The sequence below is a fragment of the Eubalaena glacialis genome, chromosome 6 (genome assembly GCF_028564815.1).
Source record: "Eubalaena glacialis isolate mEubGla1 chromosome 6, mEubGla1.1.hap2.+ XY, whole genome shotgun sequence".
Taxonomy (NCBI): domain Eukaryota; kingdom Metazoa; phylum Chordata; class Mammalia; order Artiodactyla; family Balaenidae; genus Eubalaena; species Eubalaena glacialis.
The window spans coordinates 127,338,821-127,353,271 of NC_083721.1; the positions used below are offsets into that span (position 1 = coordinate 127,338,821).

At 50.2% G+C, this 14,451-nt stretch overlaps 1 protein-coding gene across 1 annotated transcript in view; it reads right to left on the reverse strand.

The window, feature by feature from the left end:
* Positions 1 to 1,653: 1,653 nt before the first annotated feature.
* The window catches only part of SPSB4 (splA/ryanodine receptor domain and SOCS box containing 4), a 97,219-nt gene continuing 84,421 nt past the window's right edge, over positions 1,654 to 14,451 (reverse strand). The window contains exon 3 of the mRNA XM_061193624.1: positions 1,654 to 3,119. Within this exon, the coding sequence (XP_061049607.1) occupies positions 2,992 to 3,119 (128 nt within the window). The 3' untranslated portion in view covers positions 1,654 to 2,991. The remainder of the gene's footprint in view (positions 3,120 to 14,451) is intronic.

Below are 14,451 nucleotides of genomic sequence, written 5' to 3' on the forward strand. Positions count from 1 at the left end.
AGAGGCCTTCCTTGATCACCCTCAGTAATGGGGCCCCTCTGCTCCCTGTTCTTAGCCCGCGGCCCAGCTCATCTCTTCCCTCTGACGTCATCTCACAGTTGCTTTTCTTCTGCGTCATCGTCTCCCCCTTAGAACGTGAGCTCCAGAAGGGCAGGGCCACATCTCCCTCTTGTCCCCAGGCAGCGCTGGGCACGTGCAAATGCCCAACAATACCCGTGGAATGGCCAGGGAGTCAGAGGCGTGGTGCCCTGGAGGATCCAGCAAGAATTCCTCTCTGCCCCCAGGATTTTCCTTGCAGGTTTCATGGGCACCCCAGCTATAAAGGGGGTATCTTCTCATTCCCCGCCGCCGCCAGGCCTTCGCTGAGTCCATGTGTCTGGCCCCAGGGCTGTGTGGGAAGAATGGGCACAGGTCCTAATGTCCCAAGGCTCACAGCCTACTGAGCAGATGAGGCCACAGGGCAGAGAGGGGCTCCATTCCAAGTGTTTGGGCGAGGGTCCTGGGTGCCTGTAGAGGTGTCATCAGCCCAGGAGGCGTGGAGCTGGCTCTCAGAGTGGGCAGAGTTTGGTGGGTGGTGAGGGAGGGCTTCCTGGAGGAGGGTGGAGTGAGGACCGGGAGGGCACTGCTGGGGGGAGGCAATTGCATAAGCAAGGCGGATGCAGCCAAGCTGGAAAGCTGGTGCTGAAACTGGGACGCGATGAGTTGGGAGAGGAAGGGTCCTCATCCACTGGCCACCTGGTTCAGCCCCTACACTGTGTAGAGGAGGAGGTGACTTATCCAAGGTCACAGCATATATAAAGCTGGGACTCAAACCCAGGCCTCCTGACCCTGAAGCCTGAGCCCGCGCCTATGCAGGAAGCTGCCCTTCCACAGCCCAAACCTGCCTGAGGCTGAGCCCAGGTCAGAGGTCAGAGTGGTGGAGGACACAGCCCCTGGGGGCAGGTGCAGCATGTCTGGTTCTTTTGGTCTGTTCTCACCAAGGTTGTCTTCCCTTAAAAAGCGGGTGTGAAGAGTGCTTCTTCCTCCAGGAAGCCCCCCCTTCAGGCCCTATCTTCTCCAACCCCTTCGTGAGCTCCCTCTCACTTTATTAGGCTGTGCTGTAAACGTCTCCGCTGGGGATGGGATAGATCTGCTTGAGCTCTGGGTCCTCAGAGGTTGGCACAATGTGTGTCGGTGGCTTGTACTACTGAGTGGATACTGCACTAGTCCTGACCTAGACCCCAGCCTGAACTGGCTCCTGACCTCACACACTCACCCTTCAGCAACTTGCACTGCTCCTTGGTGACACCATGCACTTCCAAAGTTGCAACCAGCCCCACCTCTGGGTCACTTTGCTGGCCCTTAGGGTTTACCCTGCTTGACCCTCTGCCCCCTACAGAGACACCCTGTGGACATCACGGCCCTGGCATCAATAATTTGGCCTGTTTTTCCACCATGGAAGCTAGCATTATATGGCTCCAAGCCCCAGGCCCATTCTCTCCGCCAGAGCAGGCCTTTGTAAAATGACTAGAGTCTGGGATTACATGGGGACAACCAGACAGAAGAGACGGGGAGTGCCTGGAGAGGGATGCACAGTCCTGCCTTCTGAAGGTTTGGCAGCCGGGTTGATAGAAGACACCCTCCCAGTCCCTTCCCAAAGAGCACTGAATAAACTGAAGGACTGAATGCCAAACTTTATTAGAAACGTTCTTCATTCATCGAGTTCACATTAAAGTGGCAGGGGGCAGTGCCATCTGGGGCTCTGGTGTCCCGCTGCTGTGACAATTTCCAGTTAAAAATCAGTCTGGGCAGAGAGTGTTGGAAACGCGAGAGATGCCTGGTGGTGGCAGCGGCGGCAACAGCACTGTTCCCGGGGGACGACAGGCTGGGGCGGGTGGAGAAGATGCCTCACATCCACCCTTCCAGTTACAAAGCTGCCCCCATGGCCCCAAGCTGATAAATAAGCAGCACATCACACACACACACACACACACACACACACGTGAAACAAAAACAAACTCGTACAAGTCTCCTCAAGTGAAAAAATAATTCGCTCAAATAAAACTTTGTGGCGGCCAGGCTGCATCCTGAATGGACGGTTGCCTGGAGACCCTCAGCCCCCAAGGAAGGCTCCCCAGCCCGAGGACATCACCCCCGTGGGTGTCACAAGGCCCCCAATTCCCCCATTAGCACCTTTGGACTAAGTACTGCCCTCAACACACTCTTTCAAAATGCAACGCTACTTAAAACGATAATAATAAAGGATACACTCATTCCCTGGGGTGAATTTGTCAGACTTAGCTTCCCTGAATAGAGGTGCCCTGGGCATCCAGAGACTGGGGGTCCGGGTGGGGAAGGACGGTGAGAGAGAGGGGAAGTAAACAACGTTCAGAGAGGTAAGCTGGGAGGTGTCTCAACACTGCTTTGTCCACTTGCCAATTCCACAGCTGGGCATCCCTAGGTAACAGTCTCTCAAAGGGGCACAAAGTCCTAAAGTGTCATGACAATCCTGCTGCCCTGGGAAGGGTGGGGACCCAGAGGGGCACGGGCATCAAGCTGCTTTCACCATGCATTATTCACAGGCAATGTTCTCCCGGAGCTGGCCAGTTTTCCCCTGGCCCTGTCTGCAGCGGGGCACACAACAGAAAGTCTCCTGCCCAAATGTTTTATTCATTCTCTTGGATAAGGAAACAGGCTCTCGGATCAATACCGGTGGCTGCTTGGCTGCTGTGTCCTGCTCAGCGGGCAGGATCTCCACCCAGCGCAGGCTTCGGGCTCTTCCCGGCTTCCAAGGAGGTGTCTGACTTGGGAAGGCTGCTTCCAAGGCAGCAAATACTGTTGGCAACAGACATTTCATTTTCAAAGTTGGGAAGATGTCCTGGCCTTTCAAAGAAGTGAATGTCCTGGGAAACCAGGGTGAGGAGGGAGACTCCTTCCTGATGTACAGCAGTGTGACCGTGAAGCGACAGGCCTGGGGCTGTGGGTGCCCTCCGCTGCCCCTCCGTCCCCGGCTCACTGGTACTGCAGATAGTTTTTGAGAGACTGAGGCAGGGGCAGGGAGCTGATGTCCTGTAGGCGCTGGCGGCCCAGGGCCAGGCGGATGCATCTCCGGCACAGGTCCATCAACGGCAGGGGCTCGGCTACAACGAGAGGGAAGAGAGTTAGAGTCTCACCAGAGCCGTCCCTACTCCTCTCACCCCTACCCACCCCCTGCTCACCCCCTGCCCGCCTGCTCCTGAGCTGCCCTTCAGGGCCCCAGGTTCCTCAGAGAAGCCTTCTCTGGTTATAGTAGCTGAAGGCTTAGAGCAGTGTCTTTCGAATTGTGGGATGCAACCAACCCGACTAAAGACACATGGAATCAATTCATTAGGTGGTGACCAGCGATTTACAAAAAAGAAAAAAAGAAAAGAAAAGAAAGAAGAAACAGAGAGCAATGCCCACAGCAAGGGGTGAATACTGCTCCACGAAAGCTCTGCCTCTGATGTAAGTGTTCCGTGTGTCTCAATGTAAAAAATACTTTTCACTGCAGGTCGTGATAAAATGAGAGACGCTGACCTAGGGTGGATCTGCAGGGGGCTTCCTCTTAGAAACAAGTGAGGTGGCGGGGGCTGTTTGAAATGCCCTCGAACCCTCAAACTTCTCCTCTAGCCTCTTTTGATGGTGAGTGGAGGAATGCATTTTATTCAAATGTCCCATTCTAGAAAAAATTCATGAATTAGATTCATAAGCCCTGGAACCTCTGGACATAGGACCGAGGTTTAGTTAGGTTTATTGCAGACATACTTATGAAGCTCTTATTCTCTTCCGGGCCCTCTAATTGGACCCCGGGGATACAGAGATAATTAAGCCAAGGCCAATGGCAGCCCTGGGTGTGAAGGAAGGCTCGAGGTCTGGAAGTTTAAATATGTGAATAATTGTAGCAGAGTGTAACATAAGCAATAATTCTTAAATGCACAAGGACATAAACTGAGCAGTTCCTATACGGAAGAGTCGTTTGAAAGCTTCCAAGAGAGGATACCGGAAAGGGGTTTTGAAGGGTGAATAGGAGTTTCATGTGATGTGAGGTTGGGGAGGGTGTTCTAGGCAGAGAGAACAGGTAAAAGCATGGAGGCATAAGACAAGACAGGCTGGGAGGTCTGGAGGGAGAGGAATGGTGCTGATCAGCTGGCTCTGGAATGAAGAGGGTGGTGGTCACATGCTGCTTCATGCGGCTTCTGCAGCCCTAGTTTCCCCAAACCCACAGGAACATGCTAGAGGCCTGATGCTGCATCTTAGCACTTGTTTTTTTGTCAACAGAACAAGTGATGTTTTAAAAGCATTCTATAACGTGCTAAAATACAATAAAACTGTAAGTGGTAAACACTAACACAAGAGTTGTGAGAGGAATAATATCACAAGGGAATGGAAGGAATGGGAAGGTTGTTGAGAGTGCATTTTATAGGAATTTTCATTTACTGGAGATGCAGAGTTAATGAGGAGAGTCATTAAAATCAAACCCAGACTTGGCTGGTGTGTTGGAAGCCACGCACAAGAGCGTACCCAGCCCTCCTTCACATGGGGCGAGGCTGCATATTCTCGTGGAGTGTTGGTGGTTTTAAACACACCCACCTCCGTATCCTCTTTTGATCCTCATACAAACCCTTGAAGTTAGCTAGGGAGGCCTGGGCATCCCCTCTTTCCCAGGCCTAGAAAGCAGACTACTCACCCCAAGTCTTGCGGTCACATGGTCACCATGCCTAGGCCAACACCTGACACCCCCCTCGAGGTGTCCCCATCTCTCCCCTAGCAATGCCCCTGCACCCAGCTCTCCTCTCACTGTCTCCCACCTGGTTCTCATCCAAGCTTCGCACAGTCCCCCAGATTATGCCTCTGTGAACCCCTTTCCCTGCCTCCCCACCCGAATCTTCCCATCCTTGACATCTTGACCTGCCCACTGCAAGTTCCCGTGATCTCCTTTTAGTTCCTATAGCACCAATGCTTGCTGCCTGTGCCACTGGACGTTGGGGAGAAAAAAACCTTAAAAGCCTTATTTAATGATCAATGGCTACTTATTTACCAGGCAACATGAGAGATGAAATATAATTGTAGCTACTGTTTTTTGAAGACATATTATGTGGCCAGGTGCTGTGCTAAGCTCTTTATCTGTACCAACTCACGTGAATGTATGTATCAAACTCATATCACAGTTACCTCTTAGGGGTGGATGGACCTAGAGTCTGTCATACAGCGTGAAGTAAGTCAGAAAGAGAAAAACAAGTACCGTATGCTAATGCATATATATGGAATCTAAAAAAACGGTACTGATGAACCTAGTGGCAGGGCAGGAATAAAGATGCAGACGTAGAGAACCGACTTGAGGACACGGTGGGGGGGAGGGGAAGCTGGGATGAAGTGAGAGAGTAACGTTGACATATATATACTACCAAATGTAAAACAGATAGCTAGTGGGAAGCTGCTGCATAGCACAGGGAGATCAGCTCGATGCCTTGTGACGACCTAGAGGGATGGGATAGGGAGGGTAGGAGGGAGACTCAAGAGGGAGGGGATAGGGGGATATATATATACATATAGCTGATTCACTTTGTTGTATAGCAGAAACTAACACAACATTGTAAAGCAATTATACTCCAATAAAGATGTAAAAAAATATAAAAATAAAAAGGTAATACAGTAAAAAAAAAATTACCTCTTAGGGTAGGAACTATTATTATTATCCCCATTTTAAGGAGGAAGAAACAGAAACACAGAGTGGGTAAGTCACTTGCCCAAGGACACACAGCTGGTAAATGGCAAAGCTGGGAGTTGGACCCAGGAAGCTGGAAACTGGAAACTGTCTTATTTTTAGCCACATTTATTGAGCATCTGTTCTGTCTCTTTGCTACGTTAGGTTTACAGTTAAGTCCCCTACATATGAACAAGTTTCATTCCGAGAGTGCGTTCATAAGTCCAATTTGATCGTTAAGTCCAACAAAGTCAGCCTAGGTACCGAACTAACACAATCAGCTATATAGTACTGTACTGTAATAGGTTTATAATACTTTTCACACAAATAATACATAAAAAAGAAAAAATAAATGAGCAAACATTTTTCATCTTACAGTACAGTACAGTACAGTACAGAACAGTACAGTAGTACAGTACAACAGCTGGCATACAGGGGCTGGCATCGAGTGAACAGGCAAGAAGAGTTACTGACTGGAGGAGGGAGAGGAGGTGGGAGATGGTAGAGATGAAGGGTTGTCAGCAATAGGAGACAGAGGGCAAGCTGCAATTTCACTCACGTCTGACGGTGATGGCACAGGTTCTGGTTCCTTGCTGGATTCAATTCTATCTACCCTCTTGAAAAAATGGTCCAGTGATATCTGGGTAGTGGCTCTTTTTTTCTCGTCATAGATGACACAGTAGCACTGGATTGCATTCTGCATGGCTGCTGCAACCTCTGTGTAGCTTTCTACATCCGGGTCTGTGCCTCAGAGACTAACAGTGCCTCTTCAAATAAAGAAAATCCCCTTGCCATTTCCTGCATCGTGAATCTCTTCGGTTCTTCAGTTACTTTTTCTTCTTCTTGTCTCTCTTAGTCCTTTCTCTGGGACGAAGAGAATTCAAGAAATTCCCGGGCAGCTACCATATCTGCACTCGCTGCCTTGCCACTTACTTTTACCTTGTGAAGTTTGTCTCTAGCCTTGAACCGATGAAACCAGTCATGGCTGGCATTAAAAGATGTGCCCTCTGATTCTTCGCCGTGTTTCTTCTTCACGTCTTCATAAAAGCTTTTAGCTTTCTCCTGAATCAGCATTAAGCTGAGCAGGACTCAACGCTGACGCTGATGCTGCAACCACACGCTGAGAAGTTTCTCATTTCCTCCATCACTTTTCCATGCTTCTTCAATATCACTGTCGACGTCATCAGCACAGTGGACTTCACACGCTCCATGATCTTGTACTTGTTCTTTAGAATCGTGCCGATGGTTGAACCATTCATGTTATAAGAACGAGCGACGTCTAACCATCTTTTTGCCTCACTCCACTCTCTCAATTATTTTCACTTTTGTTTCCATCATTATCGCTTGGCACTTCTTAGCAGTACCAGCTACAACACCGCCACTTTTACGCTTGCTTCCGGACATCCTGGGCTTGAAATAAAGATACTGTACTACTGTACTCTATACAGTACTGTACACAAAAGCACAACCACTTGTAGAGGATGCACGCACGTGACAATGTACGCCAGACACGGGGACTAACTTACGTGACTGGACATGCAAATGAATGTTCGCATCTTTGAAAGTTCGCAACTTGAAGGTTCGTATGTAGGGGACTTACTGTATCTCATTTAGAGATGACTGTGTGTAGGGGACTTACTGTATCTCATTTAGAGATGCCTACTTCAGAGAAAAGGAAACTGAGGCTCAGAGGTGAAGGGGCTTGTCCAGAATCACATAGCCCAAAAGCCTACAGGTGGAGCTTCACGGTGCCTCCCTTAAACACCATGCAATAATGGAAGATCGCTGTAAGGTATGAAGCGAAGGAGAGGGTCACCTGTCTCTCAGGCTCACGCAGTCCACAGGCTCTTACTCTGGCTCCGACCACTTTCCAGTTCACCGGTGCCCACCTCTCCTGCCGTGAGGTCTGCACCCACCTAAATGGGTCGCCCTGCCACCAAGATGCCTTTTCTGCTCTCATGCCCACCCATTTCAACGTGGACCCGGTCAGCCACTTTCCCTTTCTTCACGGCCATCAGACCCCTCTCCTCTGGCACATCCCAGGGATCTTCAGAAATTTGGAGTCCCTGATTTCCAGCTCCAGCTCTGCCAACTGCAAGTTTGTGCCTTTGTGAAGGGTACTCTGAGCACTTGTTTCTTCATTTGTAAAATGGACCAACAATCCCCAGCCTGGGCCTGTCACAGGGGGATGGCCCAGAAACCATCTGTTAAATGAACGAATTGACTTGCTTCTTTGGGGCGTGTCTTCTACAGTTGTTTCAAGCTATTGAAATAAATTGCTCTTACCTGACAAGGTTGCTGTCTGAGTTCCCACTCTCCTGTAAACCCCCTGAGAACAGGGCAGGTCTTAATTGACAGGAGGCTTGTGGTGAGAGTTAAACGAGTTAGAGAGTAGAAAGCACTTGGCACAGTGACCAGCACATAGTAGGTGTCCGACATTCAGCACTTCTAGCTATCTCGTCCCCATCCAGGCATTTGTTTGGTCACCCTTGGTGAGGATGAGCTTGGGCAGGGCTGTTCATGAGGTGGGGTCTGCTAGGAGGCCAGCAGTTCTTTCTCTAAATGTCGGGAGATGGGCTCGCATTCTGCATCGGGAAAATTTTGAGCTGTTAATGTTTGAGAATCATTGCCAGGGCTTAAGAACTTTTGTAATCACTTTAAAGCTCTAGGCACATACTAGGTCCTCAATGTCCAAAATGCTAAGCCTGGTCAGCAAACTCAATTCCCTGTATGTTCCCTGCCCAGGTAGGTGCTGAAGAGAAGGAAAGAGCTCTGTTTCCATTCATTCCTCTGCAGTCACTGAAATCACTCCAGAGCCCAAACTCCAAAGGAAGCAAGGGAGGGGGGAGGGGCTGGAGTTCAGAGCACACCTTTAGCTCTAAATGTGAAATATAAACCATCTCTCCCGGGGCTTCCCTGGTGGCACAGTGGTTAAGAATCCGCCTGCCAATGCAGGGGACACGGGTATGATCCCTGGTCCGGGAAGATCCCACATGCCGCGGAGCAACTAAGCCTGTGTGCCACAACTACTGAGCCTGCGTTCTAGAGCCCGCGAGACACAACTACTAAGCCCACGTGCCACAACTACTGAAGCCCGCGCGCCTAGAGCCAGTGCAACAAGAGAAGCCGCCGCCATGAGAAGCCCACGCACCGCAACGAAGACCCAACGCAGCCAAAAATAAACAAATAAATAAATTAATTTTAAAAAAAAGATCTTGCAATTGTTTAAAAAAAAAAAAAACTCTCTTAATTTCTGAGGGAACTTTAACTGACGACTTCACAGTAACCCCAAAGCGCACAGAGAAAGTAACTTCCAGAGCTCCAAGGATGCCCCGTGTGGCCTGGGCCATCCCCCAACTCCTCTTTCTAACTCCCTTTGGCTTTAGAACTGCCAAGTGTCAAGGTTTAGAAATGATCAACCAGGTGGCAAGAGAAACACAGCATCTTTCAGCCTGGAAGCCATTCTTAGAAATATTTTCTGACAAAGATAAACTTGAAAAGGAATCATTTTTGCAAAAGTGAATATCCAAATAACCAATAAATATATGAAAAAGTGCTCATCTTCAAGAACCATCAGAAAAATGCAAATTAACACCATAATGTGACTCTGCTATATGCCAACAAGAATGGCTAAAATGAAAATAAGACAGTAGCAAGTGCTGGTGAGGATGTGGAGCAACTGGAACTCTCATATGGCTTCGGGTGGGCGTGTAAACTGGCACAACCATTTTGGAAAACTGGGAGCATCTACTAAGACTGAACCTAGGGCCCACAGTCTCCCCCTGCTCTACACATGCTCACCAAAATGCACATACACGGATGCTTACAGAAGTGCCAAACTGGAAACAAGAATTCTACTCTCCGCCATCAGTGGAATGCACACACAAACTGTGTCTCTTCTTACAGTAGAATACTAATCATCCGTGAGAATGAAGGAACCACAATTACATGCAAAAAAAAACATGGATGAATCACTCAAACATAATTTTGAGTGAAAGAAGTACATTTTGTGTAACCTCATCTGTATAGAGTTCAGTAGCAGGATGATGAAGTTAGGGTAGTGGTGACATTAGTGGGGAGCAGTGATTGGGGGGTGGGTATTGTTCTGCTCCTTGATTTGAGCTCTGGCAATACCAGTGTGGTCAGTTTGTAAAAATCATCAGGCTTAATCACCTGAGACTTGTACACTTTCAGCATATATGTTATACTTCAAAAACAAGTTTACATTAAAAAAAAATCAGTCACTGACTGAGTTAGGAGTGCCCTGGCTCCCTGGTGGGTAGGTGTGGATATGACACAAGCCAGGCACCTTCCCACCTGTCCCAACAGGCAAAGTGGGGGGAAGGGACTAGTTTGGAATCCCAGCTTCTGCTCCCAGGGAATTCCCTGGTGGTCCAGTGGTTAAGACTCCATGCTTCCACTGCAGGGGGCCCGGGTTTGATCCCTGGTGGGGGAACTAAGATCCTGCATGCCGTGTGGCAAGGCCAAAAGAAAAAAGAATGCAGTAAACATTTATTAAAAGAAAACTATCCAGCTTCTGCTCCCACCACCAGCGGGCCAGACAGCTGGCTCACCTTCACAGAGCCACATTTTTCTCATCTGTAAAATGGGGGCAGCAACACCTCCATCCATGCCTTGTGACAATGGTATGACACAACATGCTCCTTGTTCCAAAGGCGTTCTCTCTACAATATGTCTTATTCCAGGCCATCAGCCCAAGAGGTACCTTTAAAAAATAGTAATAATTTACTTATTGTGGTCCTAAAAATGCCCTGGTACATCATCCTAATTGACAACAATGCTCTGCTCTTGATGAAGACTTACTGGAGCCAGGGCTGGATGTCTTGTTCTGTGCTAAAAATATCGCAAGGCAATCATTTCCAAAGTTCTCCAGGGAGCTGAATTTTCCATAATTCTCCACCACTCACCCCCTACGTGACCCTCAGTAAGCCACAGAACTGCCCAGGGACTCTGTTTTGCTGTCAATAAAATGGGGGTGTTAGCTCATCTGGTTTTGATGGTCTATGTCTATGATGAAACAGTGGAGAGCTAGGCACTTTGTGCCTTAAGCTTCTTCTCTGGGCCCCTTTAAGTCTCCTCTGCTAATGGTGAGGAGATGCCAAGATGTGAGTCATCACCCTACCCCCATTCCTGCATTTATATTTTGAAAAAAACAGAAGATCAACATTTTTAAGGTCAAGAGGTGAAATTCTTTTGGAACAGTTTAGACAATGGTCAGCAGATGGGGGAAGCTTTCAGTGACAGCCCTGAAATCTGAACTTAAGTAGACATTGTTTTCGGGGAAAAAAAAGGAGAAGACACACATGTGGACAAGCACACACACTCTACGTGTCAGACACTGTGCTAATCACTTTCTGCAGACCATGGTTTTGGTGTCCAAAGGCTCAGAGGATTGTCTGCGTGCCTCTGGGCCTCCCCTCCTGCTATTCCTTCAGCTAGAACACCCTCCCCTGTACTGCCTGCCAGAAGCCGGTCTCCTCTTTCAGGATGCAAACCAAGTGTCACCTCCTCCTCAATGACATGGCTCCCCCACCTTCTGGGTCTGCACCTGTCAAGTGTCAACCCACTTAGCTAACTACACAAATGGACAAATGTGTCATTACCTGCTCACTTCTAAAATACGCCATACCTCTACCAATTGGCCCTATCATGGCCAACAGAGACCTCAGCTCACATCTAGAAAGCCCCTGGAATCTGGAGGTTTCTCGTAGCAAGCTTCACTGTTTCCCCAACAAAAAGGGTATGACTACAGCCGGGACAAAAGCAGCATCTTCAGATGAACTTGGTGCCAGCAAGCATCATGGGCACAGACACTTCCACCGGAGGACGTGCCCGAGGGGCTGGCCTGTCCACCAGCTCCCCGACACAGTACTAGACAGCAAAATATTCTCACCTAAAGACTCTGCGGTGCTCCCAGGCAAAGGGGAGCTACATGGCTGTGGAGTGAACAGCAGCTGCATTTTTAGATGTGTTCAGTGGCTCTAAAAGAAGAGCCTCTACCCACCCAGCCTGAAAGTTACTTAAGGAGTTATTCCAGCAAAAATGAAAAAGGAATCCAAGAAACAGGATGGCACAAGCTTCCAGGAAAGGGGGGGAGTAAATGGAACACAGAAGCAAAGGAAGGTAGAATGAGTGATACGAAGGTCCATTAGATTGTGATGCTTGGAAGAGCCTCCTTCCAGGGGCCGTCGTGTCTCTAAAGTGCCACACTCACAAAGCTCCGTGCCTCCTGACCTCTGACCCCAGCCCTTGGCTTCGCCACCCTCAGAGCTCCCACTGTGCCCTCTGGAAGTGCCACTCCACACAGAAAACTGCAACCCAACTTCTCTTCTGAGAGCTCCCTCCACCTCCCGCCCTAACTGAACCCAGCTTCCTCTCCCAGGACACCACTGCCCTTCAGCCTTCCCTGGGCGCTGTTGGTGTCTCAGGGCCAGGAGGTGGGCAGGACCCCTCGCTCCTTTGCCACATACAAAGCTCTGCAGCCTCCATCTGCTAGGAGAAGTCCCAGCTCCTCTGTGGCTCACACCACTTGGCCGGGTCCTCTTCTGGTCCCTGTCAGGGCTCTGGCTTGGCCTCCCCGGTCCCTTCTCAACCCATACCTGCCACCTCCCCGATGACAGAATCCTCCACAGGCACGACCCTCTCATCACGCAGCCTCCTGGGTCTGGACTGCCTCCTCCTCAGGGCCACGCTCCCCCACCCAGCTACCCACATCCTGGGCCACACCACGGACTGCAGCATCGCTCCTAAATGCCCCTTCCAGGACCCCAGGGTCACCTGAATCAGCCACCCCCACTGTGACCATTACTTCCCGCTCCCTTTTGCTCAGCCCATCAGCATTGCCTTTCTTCACCTCCCTCCTCACCCAGCTGACCAGTTCGCTATTCTCAGGGAGAAAGCGTACGGGGGCAAGGCAGGCAGGACGGCGGTGGGGGGGCGGGCGGTGAGTAGCTGTGGGGACACCAGGTTGGGGGCTGGACAATGAACTGGGGACAAGAAGCCTCTGGCATTCAGGTCATCTGTGTTCAGTGTCACTTCAGAGCTTCTTCTCCCCGACCCGGCCTCCCAGCTGACTGGGCAGTGGCTAAGCAGCTGGCAGCCCTGGGCTCTGGCCGGCCTCGGCCACCGTCTGGCAGAGCGGCCTCCCCATCCTCCTTGGGGCCTCAGCCTCTACCAGTACAGCAAGTGGCTTGGCAAGAAAGCTGGGGGTCCTTTCTACCAGCTGACACTTGACAGAACAGACGTCACGTTTAATCCTGGCAGTGGAAGGACTCTGACTGCACCCAATCAAATCAGGCTTCAACACACAAGAAAAAGTGAATGGCAAGGCCAGGGATGCCTGTGAAATACATGTTAGATGAGCCATGGTAATCCAGGGCCATGGCTCCCAAGCTGCTGGCACAAGCCAGGCAGGCTTCCTGGGGGAGGCGGTGCTGAGCCAGGTGCAGGGGGCTAGCTGGTTACAATCTGCTATTATATCAAAAGCAAGGCTGGCTGCTCAAAGGCTGTCCTCAGCTTTATCAGGTGAGGCTCATTTTAGCCACAGCATTGTCAGAAGGACGAGGGATCCGGTGACCTGAATCCCCTGTCCGAGGGCCTTCCATCCACCAGTACTCTCTACCCCGCTGGCCAAGATCTCGGCAGGGTTGGAGCTGCCTGTCCGCCCACCTTGCAGCCACGCCTGGCCCTGCTGAAGCCAGCGGGGTGTTAGCTGTTGCCCTCTCCCAGCTCTGAGGCTGAATGAATGGCTCCAGGTGGGCACTGGGGACTCCCCTCCTGGGGTGGTTTGTGGCCTTGGCCCCTACTGGGCCTTCTCAACCTCCAAGCAGATGCAGCCTGGAGAAACCTCTGTGTACTTGGGTTGGGAAGGAGTGGGCAGAGGGAAGAGGGTCCCATCACCTGCCCAGCCTCTGAGAGCCTGGCTGGGGTGTAGGGAGCTGTGCTGGATAGGACCCCGAGCTCAGCCTCCACCCTAGTACAAGGCCAAGGCCAGTCTGTTTCAGCAGCAAACTTGAACCATGTAAGATGTCTTCACTGGTACATTCTGCAGATGGAAAAATCAAGGCACAAAGAACATCACTGTTTTAGTTAAAGGCTTCTGAAGAAGGGTTTGGAGGGATGTCAGAGTTCTAATGTCGTTTTGTGGACTCTGGGGATGAAGTCTTGTCCAACTTGTGACACTCACCACACATGCATGTATTCATCAGACTTCTACTTACAAACGTGCTTTGCAGGTCCTGAGTAGACAGCCAGACACACAGAGGCTCACGGGGCTACAGACAGGACAGGGAGACTGAAATAAGCACAGAGGGGTCTGTGCTTAAGAGAAAGAATTGGAGGGGGAGCTGAGGGAGCCAGGAAGAGGGGCACCTAACCCTGCCGGGGGGTGTCCAGGATGGCTTCCTGGAGGAGACTGCAGCTAAGAGAAGTTTTAGAGGATGAATAAGAGTTATCTCTGCTGAGGGCTGAGAAGGATGTCTGTTGGCTCTGAAGGCATATCTCTAAGATGCGTTCAAAGAAATCTCTTTCGTGTAACATTGGGAAAAGTTCACAGTTTTCCCAGAAGGCACTTTGAGGAAACAATAAGCAATTGTTGGAGAGAGTCTAGTCTGTTAAAAAAAAAAAAAGTCAGTGTCCTTACCTCATTGGGAACAGAGGCTGTACCCTAGGTGTCTCAGCCAAGTGCCCGTGTGGGCGACTGGGAGCATTTGGGGGATGGACCCACACCA